The 22,078-nt window shown below is 44.3% G+C and overlaps 2 protein-coding genes across 3 annotated transcripts in view; one reads left to right on the forward strand and one right to left on the reverse strand.

Moving 5' to 3' along the window:
* On the reverse strand, positions 1 to 17,647 carry LOC127034259 (histone H2A-beta, sperm-like). 2 transcript variants are annotated; one of them, XM_050922920.1, is made up of 2 exons: positions 17,553 to 17,647; positions 1 to 572 (listed from the first exon to the last, which is right to left on the reverse strand). In XM_050922920.1, exon 2 carries the CDS (start codon positions 569 to 571, stop codon positions 134 to 136), a length of 438 nt encoding a protein of 145 aa, XP_050778877.1. In that variant the 5' UTR covers position 572; positions 17,553 to 17,647; the 3' UTR covers positions 1 to 133. The 2 variants fall into 2 exon arrangements, with proteins under 2 accessions (XP_050778877.1, XP_050778867.1); XM_050922910.1 differs by lacking the exon at positions 17,553 to 17,647 and adding an exon at positions 17,438 to 17,515.
* Positions 17,509 to 22,078, forward strand: part of PDCL3 (phosducin like 3) — a 16,541-nt gene continuing 11,971 nt past the window's right edge. The window contains exon 1 of the mRNA XM_050922775.1: positions 17,509 to 17,619. Within this exon, the coding sequence (XP_050778732.1) occupies positions 17,614 to 17,619 (6 nt within the window). The 5' untranslated portion in view covers positions 17,509 to 17,613. The remainder of the gene's footprint in view (positions 17,620 to 22,078) is intronic.

The following is a 22,078-nucleotide window of genomic DNA, read 5'->3' on the forward strand; positions in this document are numbered from 1 at the left end:
TGAATTCTAGAAAGTTTATTACAAACATCTAAAAGACACACAAACATTAAAACAATCACCCTGAGTAATATTTAGCAGTGTTAATACATATAGAGCATTGATAAACATGAGTCAAAGGAAAGGTAGGAGTAAGTCAGTGGTTACTGGATTCTTCCTGGGAAGCAGTAGCATCCCTTCTTGGTAAAGGATCTTTAAGAGTTTTCTTGGGAAGAAGCTGGGAAAGGATGTTGGGCATAACTCCTCCTTCAGCAATGGTCACATCGGCAAACAGCTTGTTCAACTCTTCGTCATTCCTCACAGCCAGCTGGATGTGTCGTGGCCCAATCCTGCTTTTCTTGTTTTCACGGGCAGCATTTCCTGACAGTTCCAATATCTCAGCAGTTAGATATTCCAGCACGGCCGCCAGGTAAACTGGAGCACCAGCACCTATTCTCTCAGCATAGTTCCCTCTTTTGAGAAGCCGGTGGACACGACCCACTGGGAATTGCAGACCAGCCTTCGCTGACTTTGTTTTTCTTAATAGAACTGTAGGTTTTGCAGCCACCACATTTTTCTTTCCACGTCCAGACATTCTAATATCAAACCAGAGAAGCAGAACTATGTTAGGACTTTGTGACAGCATTCGAGTGCTTGAGCTACAGCTATCTAAGAAGAGCCAAAGTGTTAGCAAGGTTAAATCTAGGTGTGGCAGGCTATATTTATTCATAAACTCACAAGAGAGCCCCTCCCCCCAAAAACCCACTTAGGGAATTCCCTAATAATTTCTTCAGCTTGAAATACAGCTCACCACCAGTAATTCTCTTTAAGCCAGCTCTCATACAACAGGTTTTGTTTAAATTTGGTGAATCATTTTCTCCCATGCCTGCCTTAAGTTGCAAGGAATCTAATCAAGAATAGTCTACCCAGAAACCACTTTTCTAGAACAATTTTGGTTCCCCTTGCCAAGAGAAGGCATATGTGCCACTCTGTACTGCACAGGAGCACATTTTTTTTAAAAACGTCAGAAAATAGCGGAGGAATATTTGGCTCTCCTATACAGATGCATCATCTTTAAGCTTATTTTCTGCTTCAGAGCAACCAAGCCTATTCTTAAGGGACACAAGTTGGGTCTTACCAGCCACTTTTGAGTGCCAAGAATTCCTATAACAGTTTCTTAAGCAATTCTTAAAGTGCTCCCAGTAGTTTTTTCATGGGACAGTGGGTGTTTCATGGGGGATTTTTCTGCTAAAGGAAGATTCCACTAGGCTCCCTAATGCTGTTTTATTTAAAAATAAAATAAATAAAAGTAAAACAAATACCTTCAAGGACCCTAAAGTAGAAGATAGTGGATTCCACAACATAAAATAGTAAGAGTAAGAAGTGATGAGATGGTCAGACTTTTATTTCTCTCAAACCACAAGCATCAGTAGGTATTACTTGTCACAGTTTTTACCTTCTCAATAGATAGTAACTAGTTTTCACCTACAGTTACTGCAGGATATTAGAGTTCAGAGGTCATCAACTTAAAACAGAGACATTAAAACTCTTCTGTGTAGTACTGGTGAAAGGCAGAGTACAGTATGAAAACAAACTGATCTTAAGTCTAGGATTCACAGTTGTGTGAGGAGATCTCAAGGGAGATATCTATCTATCAGGCCAGGAAGAAACAGTAAGGCCAACTAAACAGCCCTATGTAGTTGCATATAGAGTCTAGAAAAATCCTAAATATGAACTACAGCCATAAGTTCTACATTACACACATCTACTAATACCCAGTGTTGCTGTTTTTTCCCCCAAAACAATGCTTTCTCTGAAATACAATACCTTCACCTTTCAGGTATATACCTTAACTAAAAATCAAGACAAATATCCCATTACCTTCAATAAACTTTACTTTATCCTATCCCAAGTTTGAAAGCAGCTATAGCCAGTAAACTCTTCTTTAAGTAGAAGCTAACTGCCTTCTTTTTAACTTCTCAGCAGTAGCCATCTTATTAGCAGCTTTTATTCTAGATCAGCTGACCACCTGGATTATTGATGAGTCATTCACCTCTACCCTCCCAAACTAGTCAACTTTATTATGGGTGAAAGCAAGAAATCTATTACAAACACCTGAGAGGTGCAGGAAGTTTCTTTTATCTTATCTGAATTAAGACTGGAAATTGGTTTTTAGAGGAAGTCAATAAATTGGCAGTGACACACCACTTGTTTGTTAAAGGGTATAAAGAAAAATCTTAAAGGGTCCATTGCTATTGATACTGCTGAAGGTGACTAACATAGGTCTCAGCACCCTAATGTTTAGCCTCTTTGTAAGTACCTTGATCAAATGCTTATAAAATGTTTTGTTATTGTTTGGATGCAATACATTGCTTATTATTTAGGCATATTTAGACCAACTGCATAAAGTACTATTTGGCCTTTGGTTTTAATAAAGGAATTTATGGTTAAATTGGTGTTTGGTGATTTCTTATAGTACTAATTTCAACTATTATTAGAAATTCCAGCAAATCCATTTGTCTGACTTGCCATTACAGCCATTAAAACTGCAGGTCAGGCTGCATACCTAGGCTCTCTAAGCTGGATGCATAAAGGGGCTTTGATGTTGCAATACTCAGCATTGCAATGCTTCATTTTTAGGCACCTTGAAAATCATGGGATCTACAAAGCTTGATTTGGGTCCCTATTGTGCAAGCAGAGCAAGAACTGACAGGGATTTCAATGCAAACAGTCACCTCTGTGAGCAAGAGTCAGGCTAGCTGTAACCCTAATAACGTGAGATTTGTAGAAGCAAGGATTGCGTGAGGTGAATGGGAAAGAACTGTGAGAAGTTCTTGTGACCTTGTGTCGATAATGAGGAATGTAGACTGGCGACTACATAGAAGTGAGAAAAAAAGATATCAAGATGGCCTATGTATAAACAAAATGCAGCTGTTGCTTATTATTGTATGTAACAAAGTATGAATGCTTGCTGTAACTGTTTACCTGTACAGAGACCTGCCTAGGAGTGGGGAAACCCTGTGTCTTAGGGCACTCCCTCCATCTACGCAATTGTAGAGAAAATAAAGTATCTAACTCTGCTGCACCCAACCAAAAAGTGAGAACTAAGTTTTTCTCCGACACTGTGCTCCCCATTCCTTGGCACCTATCTCTCTTGAAGCATTGTACAGGATCTGCAAACGCGAGCACAGTAAGTAGGCAGCAGCCTATGATAGATTATGGCAGATGCTGATGATAGGAGTGTGTCCTCATCCCCACGCCTCACAGAGTTTGGCATTTAAGTCAAGGCTGGAGGGAGGTGCCTGTCTTTACACAGGGCCTATGAGAATGAGGTAGGATACCTGCCTCAGACCACAAAAAAAAAAGACAGATAGTGTGGATAAAGCATAAGCCTCCCTTAAAATCATTAACCCAGTGATTTTGCTTCTTGTACTATCCTCAGAGGCTACTGGCTTAAATTGCAGCAAGGAGGGGTGGGGGTTAGGTTGGGGATTAGGGAGAAACTTCCTAATTGTCAGGCTGATTAAGCACTGGAATAAATTCCTAGGGAGATTCCACAACCTCCATCACTGGAGGTTAAGAGCAGGTTAGAACAAACACCTGTCAGGGATGGTCTAGTTCGGTGTTCCCCAAACTTGGGACGTCGCTTGTGTAGGGAAAGCCCCGTGGGGCTGGGCCAGTTTGTTTACCTGCTCCGTCTGCAGGTCTGGCCGATCGCGGCTCCCACTGGCCGTGGTTTGCTGCTCCAGGCCAATGGGAGCTCCTGGAAGCGGCGGTCAGTATGTCACTCGGCCCGCACGGCTTCCAGCAGCCCCCATTGGACTGGAGCAGTGAACCGCAGCCAGTAGGAGCTACAGTCGGCTGAACCTGCGGAGACAGCAGGTAAACAAACCAGCCCAGCCCGCCAGGGTGCTTACCCTAGGGGGCTGCATGCCAAAGGTTGCCAATCCCTGAGATAATACTTAGTCCTGCCATGAGTGCAAGGCACTGGTCTAGAAGACCTCTCGAGGTCCCTTCCAGTCCTATGACTCTATGATGAGGGTACTCACAAGATATGGAAGACTGCAGTTCTATTCTCCCTCCGCTAGCTGAAAAGGGATTTGAACAGGGAATTGACTCCCACTCCGATGTGTGCCCTAACACTGGACTATAAAGTCATTCTTATTTTGTCTTTTCTTCAAAAAAGTGGAATGGTTTCAACAAGAGTGAGGGAATACCCCCTGCTGCCAACCCCACAGCAGACTGCCCCATAGCCCCACTTAACTGAGAGATGATAGATATGTTCCCCTTGTTAGACAGAGAGGGGAATTGAACCAGGGGGTTCTCACAGCCCAAATGAGAACCTCAACCACTGGGCTAAAGGTTAAAAGGGAGGCCTCTTCACCCAGCCATTTTCTGTGAAAGGTCTATAATCACCCCTGCTGGTAAGATGTTTCTCTGCCCATTTTCTCCTGGTTTCAAGGCTGTGCTAGGCCTTAGGCGTTGGATAGGCACTCAGATGGTGATGGTGAGCAGGGAAGAATGTGCTAGAGTTCTTGAATGTAGGGGCAACTAAGAGAATCAGATGCTAGCCCAACATGGGGAAAAAACAGTTCAATTCTCAGACTAGCTCTGTTATAAGCTTATGACAGGTCTAAGCTGTTATTGCTAACAAGAAAGGCAGGAGATGCTTTGGGAAGTGATACTTCTCTGTAGCACTAGACCTGTGTAAATATCTCCATAAAAATGGAGCTGGTGACATGTCAGAGTGATTAAATGTGGTATGTTGCTAATATATCCCCTACACTGAACAGTCAATATAATTAAATAATTACTGACCTACTTTTAAGAACTTGTGTATATAGAGCTGGCTGGAGAACCATTCTGTTTTGTGAAAAATATTGAGGTTTTGGAATTGTTTTTGTTCTCCATCAGAACAAAAATGAGACCTTTCAAAATTTTTTGCCCAAAAAATAGACTCCCCCGCCCCACCAGAATAGCCAATCACTCAATGATTAGGGCTCTCAGTTGGGGATGTGGAATTTTAGGTTTAAGTCCCTATTATGTATGATTCAGCGCAGACAGCCGAACCTAAGTCTCCTACACCACAGGTAAGTACCCTAAACACTGGGCTGTTGTAGAGTTTCTTGCTTTCTCTTCCTAGTTTTGGCCAGAAACACTCCATCCTGGATCTGAGAAACTTTCCCAAAAAGGCTGGTTGAAACTGATATGTTTCCACTAAAAGTTTTGGTTCTGACAGTCTGAGAGTTGTTTATGTATTTATTTATTTTTCTATACCACCTAGTCCTACAGAACTTCAACCTAAGACTGGATAATGGAGAAATTATCAATTTACCACTCTCCTGGTCTCCAGGCAGAGAGCAGAGCTTTTCCATCAAAGTAGTGAGCAACTGGCCTGCACCTGAACAGAGCTAGAATTCAGAAACTCAGAATTTCTGTTTCATGTGAAATCCTGAAATTTGGTTTTGTTCTAAATTGGAATGAAAACAAAATTTCTGAATTTCTTGCAAAACAAATTTTTTTTTCGAAAAAATATTTTGGGTCAATTGAAATGTTCAATTTCAATTTTTAAAAGAAAAGTTGTTTTGAAATGACAACATAAAAATGCTTTTAATAAAACCATTTTGTCAAACATTCCCATGGAAAAATTAGATAGAAAAACATTTCATTGGGAAAGTATTTTAGCCAGCTCTACTCCTGAACTCTCTAGGTTTCCAACTCACCTTAAGAGAACAAGCTACACAAGTACAAGGCCAAGGTGCCACTGAGTTAGTGCCACAATATAATCCACTGTTGTCCACTACCATTGACACCTTGACCCCAAACCATCCACTTACCACACCCTGACCAAAAAAATCACTGTGGCTCATACAGCTGAGCTATGGCAGATGGAGTGCACAAGCAGAACATTAGAATGCCAATGGTCCAAAAATCATTATCTCTGACAGATTGGTATTTATCTAGTGCTATGTATAACTACAGCAGTCTATCAGTGAAGAAAAATTGTAAAGCTACTGACTGGGATTTTTACTAGTTTTTTCTACTACTGAACTTTTATCAAAAATGTAAATCTTATGGGCATGATGCTTTGAATGATGAGATTTCGCCAACCCCCCAGCCAGCTGCGTAAAAATGTCATCAACTGGCAAAAAGACCAACTGAAAAACTGTGCTTAAAAGGAAAACAAAGTCATCAAGAGCTGGTCTACAATTCCCAGTGGATCGTGTCCACTGGCTTCTCAAAAGAGAGAACTATGCTGAAAGAATAGGTGCTGGTGTTCTGGTCTACCTGGCGGCTGTGCTGGAATATCTGACTGCTGAAATACTGGAACTGTCAGGAAATGCTGTCTGTGAAAACAAGAGTCAAGATTTTACAACGACACATCCATGTGGCCAGGAGGAACGATAAAGCGCTGAACAGGCTATCTGCAGATGTGACCATTGCACGGGGTGGAGTTTTACCCAGCTTCTTCCCCAGAGAACTCCTAAAGATCCTTCAACAGAAAGAAAGAATCCAGTAATGACCGACCCAGAGAAAATGTACGTTTCCTCCTCGTCTCCAGTTCTTCATCAACATGTTAATGTTGTTAATCAATGTGTTGTGTGCGCAAATTGCTGCTAAATATTCAGACTGATTATCTTAATGTGTGGGTTTTTTAACTGTTCAAATAAACTTAATTCCAATCTACTATCTGATTCTGTTCTCCTGCCCATTAATTCAGTAACATTTTCCCAGGAAAGTGTTTAAGCTTGCAGCTTTTATACAATATGAACTTCGCTCTTTAATGCTACTGAAGCAATTTATACTAGGAGCAGGGCTAGCCTGACTGACCTCACTATCTATTCTGTACTGCAGGCAGGGCTTAAACTCAGCTGGAGCTGTCTGGAGCAGAGCTCCAGTAAATATTTTCAAACCCGCAGGGCTGAAGCCCCAAGCCCCAGTACCCCCCATCCCCCCAGAGCTGAAGCCCTGAGTCCCAATGCTCCGGGAAATACTCTGAGAATTTAAGCCCTGATTGCAGTGTATACTCAGCTCTCCTTAGTAGGAGAGTTTTATAGAATAACAGAAGTCTATTATTGCAGTGCAAACTATTGGGTTGAGTAGGCTGGCAACTGTGTAAGAACTTCTGCTCCCATTGTGTATCTAATCTAGGAAACTGGTCATCAGGTAGTTATTACTAATTTGAGGCAGGTGTCTGGGAGGTTGGAGGCTTATCTGTATCTACATTTCTCAGGCCACATTACATAGAGAGAGCCTATCAGAGAGGCTGTGGGCAGTGCCACTGGCATATAATGTTGCCCACTGTTAAAAGCAGCAAGGTATTACCTGTTCCAATGAAGGATGGTCCTGGCACTTCCAAACTAGGAGCTGAAAATCCAGAGAAATGGGTGGCCTGATTTTGCTCTAACTTAATTGATTTCAGTGGGGATTCTTCCTGATTTATATCTGAATCAAAGGTTCTGGGCCTCTTACTGTAGTTACAGTAGCAAAACAAAAGTAGGGTTGGTGGGAATCAAATATAAAAAATAATATTGTAAACAGCCTCCTTGACCTACTATAGAACAGCCCATGCATCAGAAATGATATCAAACACTCTGCTTTGATATTATTGAACTTGCCTTCCATGCTACTTAAGCCTGGTCTAAGCATGAAGTTGCATCTGTTTAACTAAAAGTGTGGTTTAAAATAATCTGTTCCCCTGTGTAGACACACATTTATATCAGAACAAAACTGGCCTAAGCGTGTACACACAGATTTGCACATATTTCAGTTGGTACAACCTGTGTTGTTTATTTCCATCTGGACCAGTGCAAAATACAACCACCAGCCATGATTGACTATTCCACCCTCTCACAGCATGTGATTGGACATCCCCAGACATCGAGTGTGTCAAGGTTCCTTCCCCACTCTGAACTTTAGGGTACAGATGTGAGGACCTGCATGGACACTTCTAAGCTTAATTACCAGCTTAGATCTGGTATCGCTGCCACCATCCCCCAAGCACTACTTTTTCCCTGGGTAGTTTTGAGGGACTTCACCAATTCCCTGATGAACACAGATCCAAACCCCTTGGACCTTAAAAGAAGGAGAAATTAACCATCCCCCCTTTTCTCCCCCACCAATCCCTGGTGAGTCCAGATCCAATCCCCTGGGATCTAAAAACAAGGAAAAATCAATCAGGTATTAAGAAAAAGGCTTTTAATTAAAGAAAAGAAAGGTAAAAGAAAACCCTCTGGGAGACATTAGCATACCAGCTACTCTCACAGACAACAGATTCAAAACACAGAGGATGTTCCCCTGGGCAAAAATTTAGTTACACAAAAAAATACCCAAATACCCAATTTGATTCTACCTCTAACTGTGTAAGACAGGTTACAAAGAAATAAACATAAACCTATTTATTCCTTTCTAAAACTTACTACTCTGATAAGAGGCTGGTTCCTTGATCTTTTTCACTTCCGCTGAAACTGAAACTCTAAACAAAGGAAAAACTTCCCTCTTTCCTTTGGAAACATCTTGTTCCCCCATTGGTTCCTCTGGTCAGGTGTTTGCTAGGCTAGGTGAACTTTTTAACCCTTTACAGGTAAAAGAGGCATTAACCCTTAACCATCTGTTTATGACAGGGTGTAAGTCTTCAGCTATAAAGGCCTGACTGGGAAGCCTTTAAGGTATTGATTGCTGGATTTTGGAATGAGTAGTCATTTCACAGAACAAATAAAAGGAGAAATGAAACCATGATAATGGCCCAGGTTTTGTTTTTCCTCCATTACTGATCACTTTCCCAGCTTGCAATCCATTTACTTTGCGGTTGCACCTGGTCAAGGACCTCTGTCTCCATCCAGTAGGTGTTGACCCATTTCCAAGCTGGGATGAGGAAAAAATACAGCAGCTAGACCACAGGACTCCTTCTCATCTGTCCCAGCAAACTCTTTTATGCTCTCCATGTGCCAAGTTTCCTAACAGTCTATTGCATTAGACTGGCTCCAGTCAGATTACTCATTTTGCCTCTTCAATAAATACTATTTCCCTGCTCCTGACATGAGGGCCAACAAAGGACCCTGTCTGGGCCCAACATCACCGAAGGCAGAGCCAGCACCTATGGCTGGAAGATAGGGGACAAGTTTCCATTGACTACAGTAAACCACAGCCTTTTGGCTCAATACAACTGAGGCCTGGAAGAAGCTGATAGCTGTACAACTCAGGCACTGTTGTCACTGGGTGGAAGGTTTAGATCCAAATGTAAAGAGTTGGCTTTTTGAAAAGTTCTCCTCCACCCTGAATAGCAGGCATCAATAACTATAAAATCTCCAAAACCAAACACTTACATTTCCCCTTTCTAAGGAGAAAGGTGAAAAATAAAACCTTTATGGGTAAACTTTAATGCTACTGTTTTCATTAAAGTGCATGGCACTTAGGTATCAAAGTGATCATCGCTTTAGGAATACTTTAGATATATAGAAAAGCACAGGGTTTCAATAACTAGGAGAGGGGTGCCAGGGTGCTTGCCATCAGTTCTGCGGGGGGAGATCAAAATGTTTTATCCATGCTGTAACTTACAAAGGGTCAGATGCATTTTCATACAATTTGATAAAAAGTACTATTTTCTGGAATGCAAAGTGCATCTGAAATTAATATTTTAAAATTAAGTTTTCAACAAAAATATTGCCAGATTCTTAAATATAAATGAACCAGCAGGTGCTGTTCTATGGAGCTTCAGCACATCAAAGGCATATCATTACATGCATGTTTGGTAATATGCATATTACTATTTATTATTTTATCATGGCAGAGCCTTGAAGGCCCCCCTGTGCTGAGCACACATGAAAACATAAGAAAAAGATGGCCCTTTTCCCAAAGAGCATACAATCTAAGGCACCAATCCTACGAACGTGTGTATAGTTTTATTCACGTGAGTGGTTCCTCTGAAGTCAAGACAACTGATGGCCCTGATCCTGCAACCAGCTTTGAAGAGATGGATCTTTGAGCTCATATGGAACCCCAGAGACGTATGTCTGTGCATAGCCAGTTGCAGGATTGGGGACAATAAGAGTACAGTTAAGCATGTGAAGAAACATTTGCAGAATCTGTGCCTTAGTACCCTGAAGTTATTTTATCATCAAATACATCTGTGTGAGTAAACCTCTATTCTTACGTGAAGCCCAATGGAAAACAATGAGCTTTGCACTGGAACAGGGAGCCCACCCCTCTAGATACAGCCGCAAGACTGCAGCCTTATCCTTGATTTGATTGCCTTTATTGTTACAGAAAGAATCAGTAGTAGAGGGAAGCAAAGCAGTGCTACAAAATCTCGCATTTGAGGTTCTTTATTTAATTGGAACATTCTTGTTTTTATTTTAAACTGGAAATTTTTGATAATTCCTTTTGGTATATTTTCAACATTTCCACATTTAGCATTTTTCCTGTAAGATAAATAACAAGTACACAGATTCAACTTGTTATCAAAGACTTTAACATGAAAATTTGAGCTTTTCCTAGCTGGTAAAATGTAGGGTTATGTTCCACAACATTCCCATATAGTAAACACACAGACTCCAATCCTGCAAACACTTATGCAGGCGAGCAACTAAAAGACCATAAAAACTTTGATACTTGAACTAAGCAGGAGAGGAAATACACATTGACAACTCAAAGTTTAAAATAATAAACTCCTAGATTTATCATTTATACCTCTTGTCTGATAGACTGATAAGTCCTCTTATTAAATTTCCTTTCCTCATGTGGTACTTACAGCATATGATCGTCAGTCCTTAACCTTCTCTCTGTTAAGCTAAATTGATTGAGCTCCTTGAGTCTCTCACTTTAAGGCTTTCCAGTCTTTCAGTCATTCAAGTGGCTCTTCTCTGAACCTTTCCAAACTTTTTAACATCCTTCTTGAATTCTGGGCACTGCACACAGTATTTCAGCAGTGGCTGCACCAGTGACACATCCAGAGATAATCTAACCTCTCTATACCTGCTCAATATTCTCATTTATACATCACATTAGCCCTTTTGACCAGAGTGATACTGGGAGCTCATGTTCAGATGATTATCCACTATGATCCCCAAGTCTTTTTCAGAGTCACTGCTTCCCACAATAGAGACCCTCATCCTGTAAGCACAGCCTACTTCATTCTTTGTTCCTAGATGTATGTAACTTACATTCAGCTGTACTGAAATGTAGAGTGTTTGCCTGTTCCCAGTACTTCACTTATTTACTATTGTCCCAATCTTTGTGCCATCTGCAAACCTTATCTGCAATGATGTATGTTTTTTCCAAGTTATTGATAAAAAGGTTAAATCTAGTAGGGCCAAGAACCAATCCCTGCAGGACCCCACTAGAAACAAAGCAAAAAGTATAAATGATCCAGTGACTAGAAATTGAAATTAGACACATTCTGACTATATAAAAGGTGTATACATATTTTAACAGTGAGGATAATTAACCAGCGGAACAACTTACCAAAGGTCATGGTGAATTCATAATCACTGGAAATTTTTAGATCAAGGTGTCTATCTTTCTAAAAGATATGCTCTAGTTCTACCCACTGCTATTGGACTTGAAATAGGAATTAATAAAATAACGTCCTGCGTTATGCAGGATGTCAGAGTAGATGATCACAATTAGTTTCCTCTGGTATTAAAATTTAGGGGTCTATTATTTTAAACTTTGAGTTGTCAATTTGTTTTTCCTCTCCTGCTTAGTTCAAGTATCAAAGTTATTATGGTCTTTTAGTTGCTCGCATGCATAAGTGTTTGCAGGATTGGGGTCTGTGTGTTTACTACATGGGAAGGTTGTGGAAACATAACCCTACATTATACCAGCTAGGAAAAGCTCAAATCTTCATGTTAAAGTCTTTGATATGTTGAATCTGTGTACTTGCTATTTTTAATTTTAATCAATTTAATGGGTGCCATGCTGATTTGATATCACTCTGGATTATTAATCCAGATGTTCTATTCTATCAGTCAAATGCCTTACAGAAGTCTAGGTATTTTACATTAACAGTATTATCTTTTTTAATCAAACTTCTAATCTCTTAAAAAAAAACCACCAAGTTAGTCTGACAAGGCCTGTTTTCCAAAAATCATGTTGATGAGCATTATTATATTACCCTCCTTTAGCTCTTTATTAAATGACTCCCATATCAGTTATTCCATTATTTTGCCCAAGGCTGACGACAGTCTGATACAGGCCTATAGGTCCCAAGGTAATTTTAAATACTAGCACAAAGATTGTTTTTGTTCTTGACATACTTTAAAAACTCCTTTTTATGGTCTTTCATGCTGCTGGTCACAGATTTCTCCTTGTCTTTTTGTTACCCTTATCAATTTTCTATACTTCTTACCTTCTAGTTTACATTTATTCTTCATTTATTTTTATATAAATCTTTTATAGTTGCTTGCACTTCCCTTCCTAGCCAGGCTGGTCTACTGTTATTAAAAAATTCTCAACTAGACAGTTAAACAGAAAAATGTGAAAACTTTCCCCCAGCTGATTCAGCACCTAATTGTTTCTGATTTTGCAAAACAAGCCCGTTTAAAAGCAAGTGAAGTTACTGGTTTGGACTTGATTCTGTTTGCACATAACAAATGTACTCAAATGATCACTTGCACCTAAACAAACTGTAATTCTTATTTCTGTGATCAATTCCTCTTTATCTGTGAAGGGGAGGGCTAGCAGATAATTCCCCCAGGTTTTCTCCAACACTTTTTGTATTGAGATTTTGATAAATTCAAAGGACATTTGAATACTGACAGCCTAGGATCTCCATTCCATAGCACTCTGAGTGAAATCAGTCAAATACCTAGAGAGGGTTACTATCTCAGAGCCAGGATATGTTTGGCATTCTCTAGCAGAAGCCACTTCATCCAGGCCTGTGAGAAGGGCCCTGAGCTCTGCTGTGTGAGGAGACCACTTCACACATAACACTAGAGTTACAAGGGAAACTAGAAAGAGGAATACTTGTGGCACCTTAGGCCTGGTCCACACTACGCATTTAAACCGATTTTAGCAGCGTTAAACTGATTTAACGCTGCATCTGTCCACACAACGAGGCCCTTTATATCGATATAAAGGGCTCTTTAAACCGGTTTCTGTACTCCTCCCCGACAAGAGGAGTAGCGCTGAAATTGGTATTACCATATCGGATTAGGGTTAGTGTGGCCGCCAATCGACGGTATTGGCCTCCAGGCGGTATCCCACAGTGCACCATTGTGACTGCTCTGGACAGCTATCCGAACTCGGATGCACTGGCCAGGTAAACAGGAAAAGCCCCGCGAACTTTTGAATTGCATTTCCTGTTTGCCCAGCGTGAAGCTCTGATCAGCACAGGTGGCGATGCAGTCCCAAATCCAAAAAGAGCTCCAGCATGGACCGTACGGGAGATACTGGATCTGATCGCTATATGGGGAGACAAATCTGTTCTATCAGAGCTCCGTTACAGAAGATGAAATGCCAAAGCATTTGAAAAAATCTCCAGGCTATGATAGACAGAGGCCACAGCACAGTGCTGTATGACAAGCGTAACGGAAAGCCAAAGAATCAAATGGACGCTCATGGAGGGAGGGAGGGGGGACTGAGGACTCCAGCTATCCCGCAGTCCCCGCAGTCTCCGAAAATCATTTGCATTCTTGGCTGAGCTCCCAATGCCTGTAGGGTTAAACACATTGTCCGGGGTGTTTCAGGGTATATGTCGTCAATTTACCCCCCCTTCCTCCCGGTGAAAGGGAAAAAAATCGTTTCTTGACTTTTTTATACGTCACCCTATGTCTACTGCATGCTGCTGGTAGATGCGGTGCTGTGGCAATGAATAGCAGCATCCTTTCCCCTCTCTCCTCCCCTCCCCGGTGGCAGATTGTACAATATGACTGCTATCTATCGTCATCATCAGCCGGCAAGTACTCCTGGCTGGCCTCAGGTGAGGTTGGCCGGGGCGCCTGGGTAAAAATAGGAATGACTCCCGGTCATTCCTGGTAGATGGTACAGAACAGCTGGTAACTGTCCTCACCATAGCAACTGGGGGATGAGTTCCATCAGCACCCCCCCGTTTCATGTCTAAAGAAAAGATTCTGTATTGCCTGGACTATCATAGCAGCTGGAGGCTGCCTCCCCCTCATTTTATCTCACTAAAAAGTCAGTGTTTCTTATTCCTGCATTCTTTGTTACTTCATCACACAAATGAGGGACACTGCCACAGCAGTCCAGAAAGGTTGGGGGAGAAGGGAATCAACGGGTGGGGTTGTTGCAGGGGCACCCCCTAGAATAGCATGCAGCTCATCATTTCTGTGGGATCTGACACGGAGTGGCTGTGCTCTCTGGTTGTCTGATACACTGGTTCTCTAGTACACTTGCCCAATATTCTAGGCAGGATGACTCTATTTTTAGATAAACCATAAAGGAGGGATTGATTCGGGGAGTCATTCCCATTTTTGTCTTTGCGCTCCCAGCCGACGTCAGCTAAGGCCAGCCAGGAGCATCCATGACAGCAGCAGACGCTATAGAACGACTGATAACTGTCATCTCATCGCCAATTTACAATGGCACAGCAGACGGTACAGAACAACTGGTAACCGTCTCTGCTACCTTGCAAAGGCAAATGAATGCTGCTGTGTAGCGCTGCAGTATCGCCTCTGTCAGCGGCATCCAGTACACATACGGTGACAGTGACAAAAGGCAAAATGGGATCCATGGTTGCCATGCTATAGCGTTTGCCAGGGCAATCCAGGGAAAAAGGGCACAAAATGATTGTCTGCCGTTGTCATAAACAGATTGTTAAGGGTTAATGTCCCTTCTACCTGTAAAGGGTTACAAGCAGGGAACTGGACACCTGACCAGAAGACCAATCAGAAGACAAGATACTTTTAAATTTGGGTGGAGGGCAGCTTTTGTGTGTGTTCTTTGTCTGTTGTCTGTTCTTCTCTCGGAGGGTCTGAGAGAGACCAGACATTACTACAGGCTCTCTAAGTTTCTTTTCAGATAGTAAGTAAAAACAGGCGGTTTAGGCTTTTTGATTGTTTTACTCTATTTGCAATTGTGGATCTGGCTGGTTAAGTTTTATATGTGTAGTTGCTGGGAATATTTTGATTTGTATTGGTACTGGGGGGAAAGTCTCTTTCTGGTGTCTGTAAGCTATAGGACCCTGTAATATTTACATCTTGAAGTTCTAGAGATAATTCTTTACTTTTTCCTTTCTTTTATTAAAAGGTTTCTTTTTAGAGAACCTGATTGATTTTTTTTCTTGTCTCCCTTGTTTTATTCCAGGGGATTGGGATAACTCACCAGGATGGGTGGGGGAGACGGGAGGGGGAGAGATAGAATCTCTCTCTGTTTTCCTTGAATCTGTTTGCCTCTTTGTGGAAGGGAAGGGAGATGCTTCTCTGTATGGTGATTTAGAGGTTGGATCAGTATCTCTCAGGATAGCCCAGGGAGGGAAATTCTGAGAGGGGGAAAGGTGGTGGGGGGGAATGGTTTATTTCTCCCTTGTTTTAAGAACCCAAGGGATCTGGGTTCTTGGGGTCCTCAGGGAAGGTTGGGGAGGTCAGAGTGCCCCAAAACACTATATTTTTGGGTGGTGGCAGTGCTATCAGATCTAAGCTGGTAATTAAGCTTAGAGGATTCAGGTGCTAGTATCTCATTTTCTGAACTCTAAGGTTCAGATCTGAGAAGGAATGCTATGATAGCCGTTGCTTTCATGGAGGAAGGAATGAGTGACGATATTTACCCAGAATCACCCGCGATACTGTTTTTGCACCATCATGCATTGGGACCTCAGAATTCCAATGGGCGGGGGAGACTGCGGGAACTATGGGATAGCGATGGGATAGCTACCCACAGTGCAATGCTCCGGAAATCGACGCTAGCCTCGGTACATGGACGCACACCACCGAATTAATGTGCTTAGTGTGGCCGCGTGCACTCGACTTTATACAATCTGTTTTACAAAACCGGTTTACGTAAAATCGGAATAATCCCGTAGTGTAGACATACCCTTAGAGACTAATACATTTACTTGAGCATAAGCTTTCGTGGGCTAAACCCCACGAAAGCTTACACTCAAATAAATGTTAGTCTCTAAGGTCCTATTGGCATCCAGCGGAGGTGGGTGCCCGCCCACTTCTAAAGGACCTCTCCCCAGCCTAAGGGTAGGACCCACAGGTCTGGGACACCAAGTAATTACGGGGGGCAACTAATGAAAAAACAGGATCGGGAGTGAGGTCATAGGGCTAAACGAAGGGAACCTGATGAGGACACCGAGCAGAGAACCCTGGACAACGCTCACTGCTCCTCGAAGGCGTCAAGGGAGCCAGTGGACGCCGCCCAGAGGAACTCTGCCCGGATGCGTGAACAGACGGAGGAACCGAAATAGGCCCTACAGTCACAGGAAATCCCTTCGGCCAACCTCCTCTCCCTGGTGTTGTAGATGGCCAGTTTGGCCAGGGCCAAGAGGAGGTTGAGAAGGAGATCCCGCGACTTCGTGGGGCCACGGATGGGGAGCGTGTAGATAAAAAGGTAAGGGGAAAAGTGCAACCAAAAACGCAAGAAAATATGCAAGAGGAGCTGGAACAGGGGCTGCAACCTGGCGCACTCCAAATAAATGTGCGCCAAGGTCTCTTTCTCATCACAGAAAGGGCAGGTGCTAGGGACAGGGGTGAACCGCGCCAAGTACACACCCGTGCTCATGGCCCCGTGAAGGAGCCGCCAACTGATATCCCCGGCGGGCCTCGGGACCAGGGCAGAGTACAAGCTGGCCCACCGGGGCTGCTCACCCTCGAAAGGTGGCACAAGGTCCCGCCATTTGGTATCGGGGCGGGACGCGAGGGTGAGGTAGTGAAGTGTATGGAGCACGAGCGTGTACAGATGTTTCCGTGGCGCGGTCTGGAACAGAACCGGCTGCAGATCATGCAGTCGGCTGACAGTGAAAGGGTGAGGGGGCCGATTGGGTCCACGGGGCAGGGGCCCGATAAAAATGTCCATGGAGCCTGGGGTGGAGGGTGGGCAGGGCGTGCCCTCTCGCAGGACCCAGTCGAGGTAAGCCCGAGCAGCAGGCAGTAAAGTGGCCTTCACCTCCTGAAGTACGCGCTGGGGAGTAGGAGGTCTGGAGAGCCCCATGCGCTGAGCGAGCGTCAGGGGATCCAGCCAGTCTCCCCGGTCATAGTCCAGGAGGTCTCCAACCCTGGTGACTCTCGCCAAGACCGGCCTCTGGTGCACCGTGGGGGACTCCACCACCTGCACACGAAGCTGGGGATTGTGTAGCAGGGGTAGTCTCTAAGGTACCAGGACTCCCCCTTGTTTTTGCTGATACAGACTAACAGGCTCCCATTCTGAAAAGGGACTTTATGAAATCCTTGATTCCGGCTGGATCCCCGCTCCCTATGGCCAGCGCCCCCTCTCCGCCAGCCGCAGAGGACACAGCCCCCCAGGGTGCGAATGCGAAGAGGGGGATTAGCCCCAGTCTGGCCTTACAAGGCTACCCCGGAAGGTGCCGCTCCCTCCGCATTACACAGTTCCTGCTCCCGGGGCCTGGCAGGCGGAGGAGCGGCACGTGGGCGCTGCGCATAGCGGGGGGAACTTGCCGTGTGGCCGGCCCCAGAGAGGCGCTGCTGCTGCTGCTGCTGCTGCTGTGTCGGGGACAAAATGCAGGTGAGGAGCCGCGAGCGCCGTGGGGAGATTCCCGGGAGGCCGGCGCGTTCCCGCCTCGCCGGCCGGGGTAAAGGCTCGCAAAGCCCCCGCGCTGTGGGCTGGCTCCGGCTGCCCCTGGCTGCGATCGGCGTCTCCGGGCCCCAGATGTAGCTCGGCCCGTAGGGCCTGCTCCGCTCTGCGCAGCTGGGGGCTGGCTCGGGGCCTCCCGCGGGCAGGGCGCCGCTGTGCGCTGGCCAGGGCTGCAAGGAGGAGCCGCTCCGCTAGCCGCGCTGGGGGACTTGCGGGGGTAGTGCTGGCTGGCCGGCCATAGCCACATAAGGAGCGCGCTGCGGGCTCGCTTTGCCCTTCCTGGGTCTCGGGTTACAACGTTGCATGGGGGATGCTTCTTGCAAGGGGGAAAAGCCTCCGCCGCGATCCCCTTCCGCCTGCTCAGGGCGCGCGTCCTGCATTGCGAATAGCCCCCGAGGGGGCCTGCAGCATTGGGGCTGGGCTCCCACACGAGCCACCAAAGCGCCAGGACAGGAGACTTCAAGAGACAAGGTGGGTGCGGGGACGTCTGCTATTGGACCAACTTCTGTTGGGGAGAGACAGGCTTTGGAGCCGCCCGGAGAACAGCAGTGAGTGGCTCCCAGGCGTCTCTTTCGCTAATAGAAGTTGGTGCAATAAAAGAGATGACGTCACCCCCCTTGTCTCCCATATCCTGGTACCCACACAGCTACAGCAACAGTGCAGGAAACTTCAAGTCCATCAAAACACACTTCCCAGGCTCTGGGCTGAAGAGGGAGGGAGAAGGGGGCGGGGGCCAGGGGATGACAATTCTACCAGGCCCTTAGCTTAGCCTGACCACAGTCATATTTATTACAAGTGAAAAATTCAAATACTGCCTCAAAATAAAACCTAATTGTATTGAGTTACCAGTGGTCTTACTCCCAACAGTCCTATGATATTTGTTCTGAGTGTTTTAAAATAAGAGAGGGGGAGGCAGACACAGTGGTGTCTGTGCTCTAAAAGATATTAATGTGTAAACGGTGACTTAGAATATAAGAACGGCCGTACCGGGTCAGACCAAAGGTCCAGCTAGCCCAGTATCTGTCTACTGACAGTGGCCAATGCAAGGTGCCCCAGAGGGAGTGAACCTAACAGGCAATGATCAACTGATCACTTTCCTGCCATCCATCTCCATCCTCTGACAAACAGAGGCTAGGGACACCATTCCTTACCCATCCTGGCTAATAGCCATTTATGGACTTAGCCACCATGAATTTATCCAGTTCTCTCTTATACGCTGTTATAGTCTCAGCCTTCACAACCTCCTCAGGTAAGGAGTTCCACAAGTTGACTGTGCGCTGTGTGAAGAACTTCCTTTTATTTGTTTTAAACCTGCTGCCTATTAATTTCATTTGGTGACCCCTAGTTCTTGTATTATGGGAATAAGTAAATAACTTTTCCTTATCCACTTTCTCCACATCACTCATGATTTTATATACCTCTGTCATATCCCCCCTTAGTCTCCTCTTTTCCAAGCTGAAGAGGCCTAGCCTCTTTAATCTTTCCTCGTATGGGACCCTCTCCAAACCCCTAATCATTTTAGTTGCCCTTTTCTGAACCTTTTCTAGTGCCAGTATATCTTTTTTGAGGTGAGGAGACCACATCTGTACACAGTATTCGAGATGTAGGCGTACCATGGATTTATATAAGGGCAATAATATATTGTCAGTCTTATTCTCTATCCCCTTTTTAATGATTCCTAACATCCTGTTTGCTTTTTTGACCGCCTCTGTACACTGCGTGGACATCTTCAGAGAACTATCCACGATGACGCCAAGATATTTTTCCTGACTCGTTGTAGCTAAATTAGCTCCCATCATATTGTATGTATAGTTGGGGTTATTTTTTCCAGTTGATATGCACTGACAACATGCTTTGTCTTTATTTTGATGTCCTGTAAAGCATTGTCTGCCACAAGGTCTTGTCAGAAAGGTGAATGTTTATGTAAAGTGTGGTCTTAGTCTGAACTATGAGTGGCTGGGTAGCATTGTGGAGTTGATTGGTTGTTGTCTCAAAGCTCAGATTAAATGTGTTTGGCTTACAAGGAAAAAAGAAGTTAGTTTGTTTTCCTAGGTGACAGACTTACAAATACTTGGCTCTGGAAGCCTACTTGAATTGTTTCTGGCTTGTGCATCACCACCAATAATACAATTTTGCTGCCCAGTTTCTGCCTTCAGTGGCACTTATGCACCTACAAAATTTGACCCTTCAATAGGAAATTACAGTGCTATTGATCTGTGAGCCAGAATGATAGAGCCCATCTTGATCTTCCAAAGCTATATTGCCTGGAGAGTTTATAGAAGTACATCTTGCATTAGTCATCCAAGTAATCTATACAGATACTGACATGATGCGAAACATGCAAGTATCTGAGTGACTCCCTGTATTAACAAAGTAAGGAATCATTAGCCCCATTTTATAGACTTGAACTAAGGAACAAGGAGTCTATGGCAGAGCCACCAACTGAACCTATATGTCCTCAGTCCCAGTTCATTTCTTTAATTACACACCACTTGTTCAAGTACATGTGGGGAGCAGACATCTATAAATCTCAAAATAAAGAAAACCTAAATCAACTCCCGTGACTCCCACAATTTTATAACTCCACGATGTATAGTATGTGTTATGTGTCTGACCTCTGTTCAGCGTTCTTTTGTCTTAGCCTGAAAGGGATACAAAATCACTTTGTTTCTAGTTGGTGGTGGCTGTATGTATGTATGTAAGTATGTATGTATTAAAAACAGTTTTTGGTTTTTTTTACAACTTACTTTGATATCTTTGTGTTAAGATAGTAAAACAAATTGTTGGAAAAGTTAGGCACTGCATCTAAATGTTGCCAGTAAACAATAAAACATTGCAAGAACAGATTTTTTTAAAAAAAGTTCCCATCTGGAAGATAAATGACAAAAGTACCTACTGCTTCTGTTTTGCTGGAATCCCAAGCCTAGTATATTCTTGACCTTAAATTAGTCCTTGTCTACATACACATTTTATATAAAGATGTGTTTGTTTAACCGAGTACAAAACCCTGTTTTGGTTCAAGATGCTTATGTAGATTTAGCTAAACTTGATTCTGTTGTGATTTGAGCTAAACCCAAATAAGTGTGTTTTCACAAACTGGTGCAATTTTAACAAAATTGGTTTTTAAATCTGTTTTAAGTTAAACTGGTGAAACTTCCTTGGTTTGAAAAAGCAGGAGTGATTATTGGGGGATTGCCATTTGCACAGTTGGTGAACATTTTCTGATTGGAGAAAAGGAAATTTTCTTTTCTCTTTTTTTCTAGCTAGCAGTGTTTTCTAAGCAAAAGCAAATTCCTGGTACAGACAGACACCCTGCTTCCTGTTTCCCTGCCCTCCCACGCAGATCATCTCTCCTTTCCCCAAGTAACGGAGTTACAAACTCTGCTACAGCCAGGGGTGAAGGTAATTTACAGGATTTACTGGTACTGCCGGAGTCCTGAGGGGGCATGGCCTCATCCGGAAAAGGCATGGCCTTGACCAGAAGAGGTGGGGCCCCTCAAGATTTAAAGGCCCTGGGGCACCGGCTGTGGCTGGGAGCCCCAGGGCCTTTAAATCAATCCGGGGCTCCCAGCTGCAGAGGTGGCTAGGAGCTCCCAGGGCTCACCGGCAAATTAAAGGTCTCGAGGTTCCAGCCACCTTGGAGCTCCGGGCCCTTTAAATCCCCACCGCAGCTCCAGCTGTGATTTAAAGGGCTCGGGGCTCCCGCGGCTGCGGGGAGCTCTGAGCGCTTTAAATCCCAGCCCCAGCCCGGCCGCCGAAGCTGTGGGTGAGATTTAAAGGGCTCTGGGCTCTCCGCAGCAGCAGGGAGCTCTGAACCCTTTAAATCCCGGCCCCAGCCCGGCCGCTGAAGCTGCGGGTGGGATTTAAAGGGCTCTGGGCTCTCCGCAGCGGCGGGGAGCTCTGAGCCCTTTAAATTCCGGCCCCAGCCTGGCCGCCGAAGCTGCGGATGAGATTTAAAGGGCTGAGAGCTCCCTGCCGCTATGGGGAGCCCAGAACTCTTTTAATCCCGGCCACGGAAGCTGGTGCGATCTGGCACGGCATACTGGCTCTTGCCGTACCAGACCGAACCGGCTTACTTTCACCTCTGGCTACAGCATTCTCTTTTTTTGAGGACCTGCAGAAGCTCTGCTATAGGTTTTTGAGGTAGGACGGAAAGAGGTGGAACAAGGCACCAGCTTCTTTGCAGGGCACTATATCCTCTGTTCAATCCTGAACAGAAATCCCATCAGCAGGAGAATCTGTGTGTGTTTTCTGTTGCATGCACAACAAAACCACTACTCCAGTAATGTTGTATGTCTCTGGTGTGGAATCCAGTCCTTCCCTGCCCCGCCCCCGCCGCACATCCTCCCTCTCAAAAAAAAAAAAAAAAAAAAAAAAAAGGCAAAATTGA

The sequence above is a fragment of the Gopherus flavomarginatus genome, chromosome 1 (assembly GCF_025201925.1).
Source record: "Gopherus flavomarginatus isolate rGopFla2 chromosome 1, rGopFla2.mat.asm, whole genome shotgun sequence".
In the NCBI taxonomy this organism is placed as follows: Eukaryota; Metazoa; Chordata; order Testudines; family Testudinidae; genus Gopherus; species Gopherus flavomarginatus.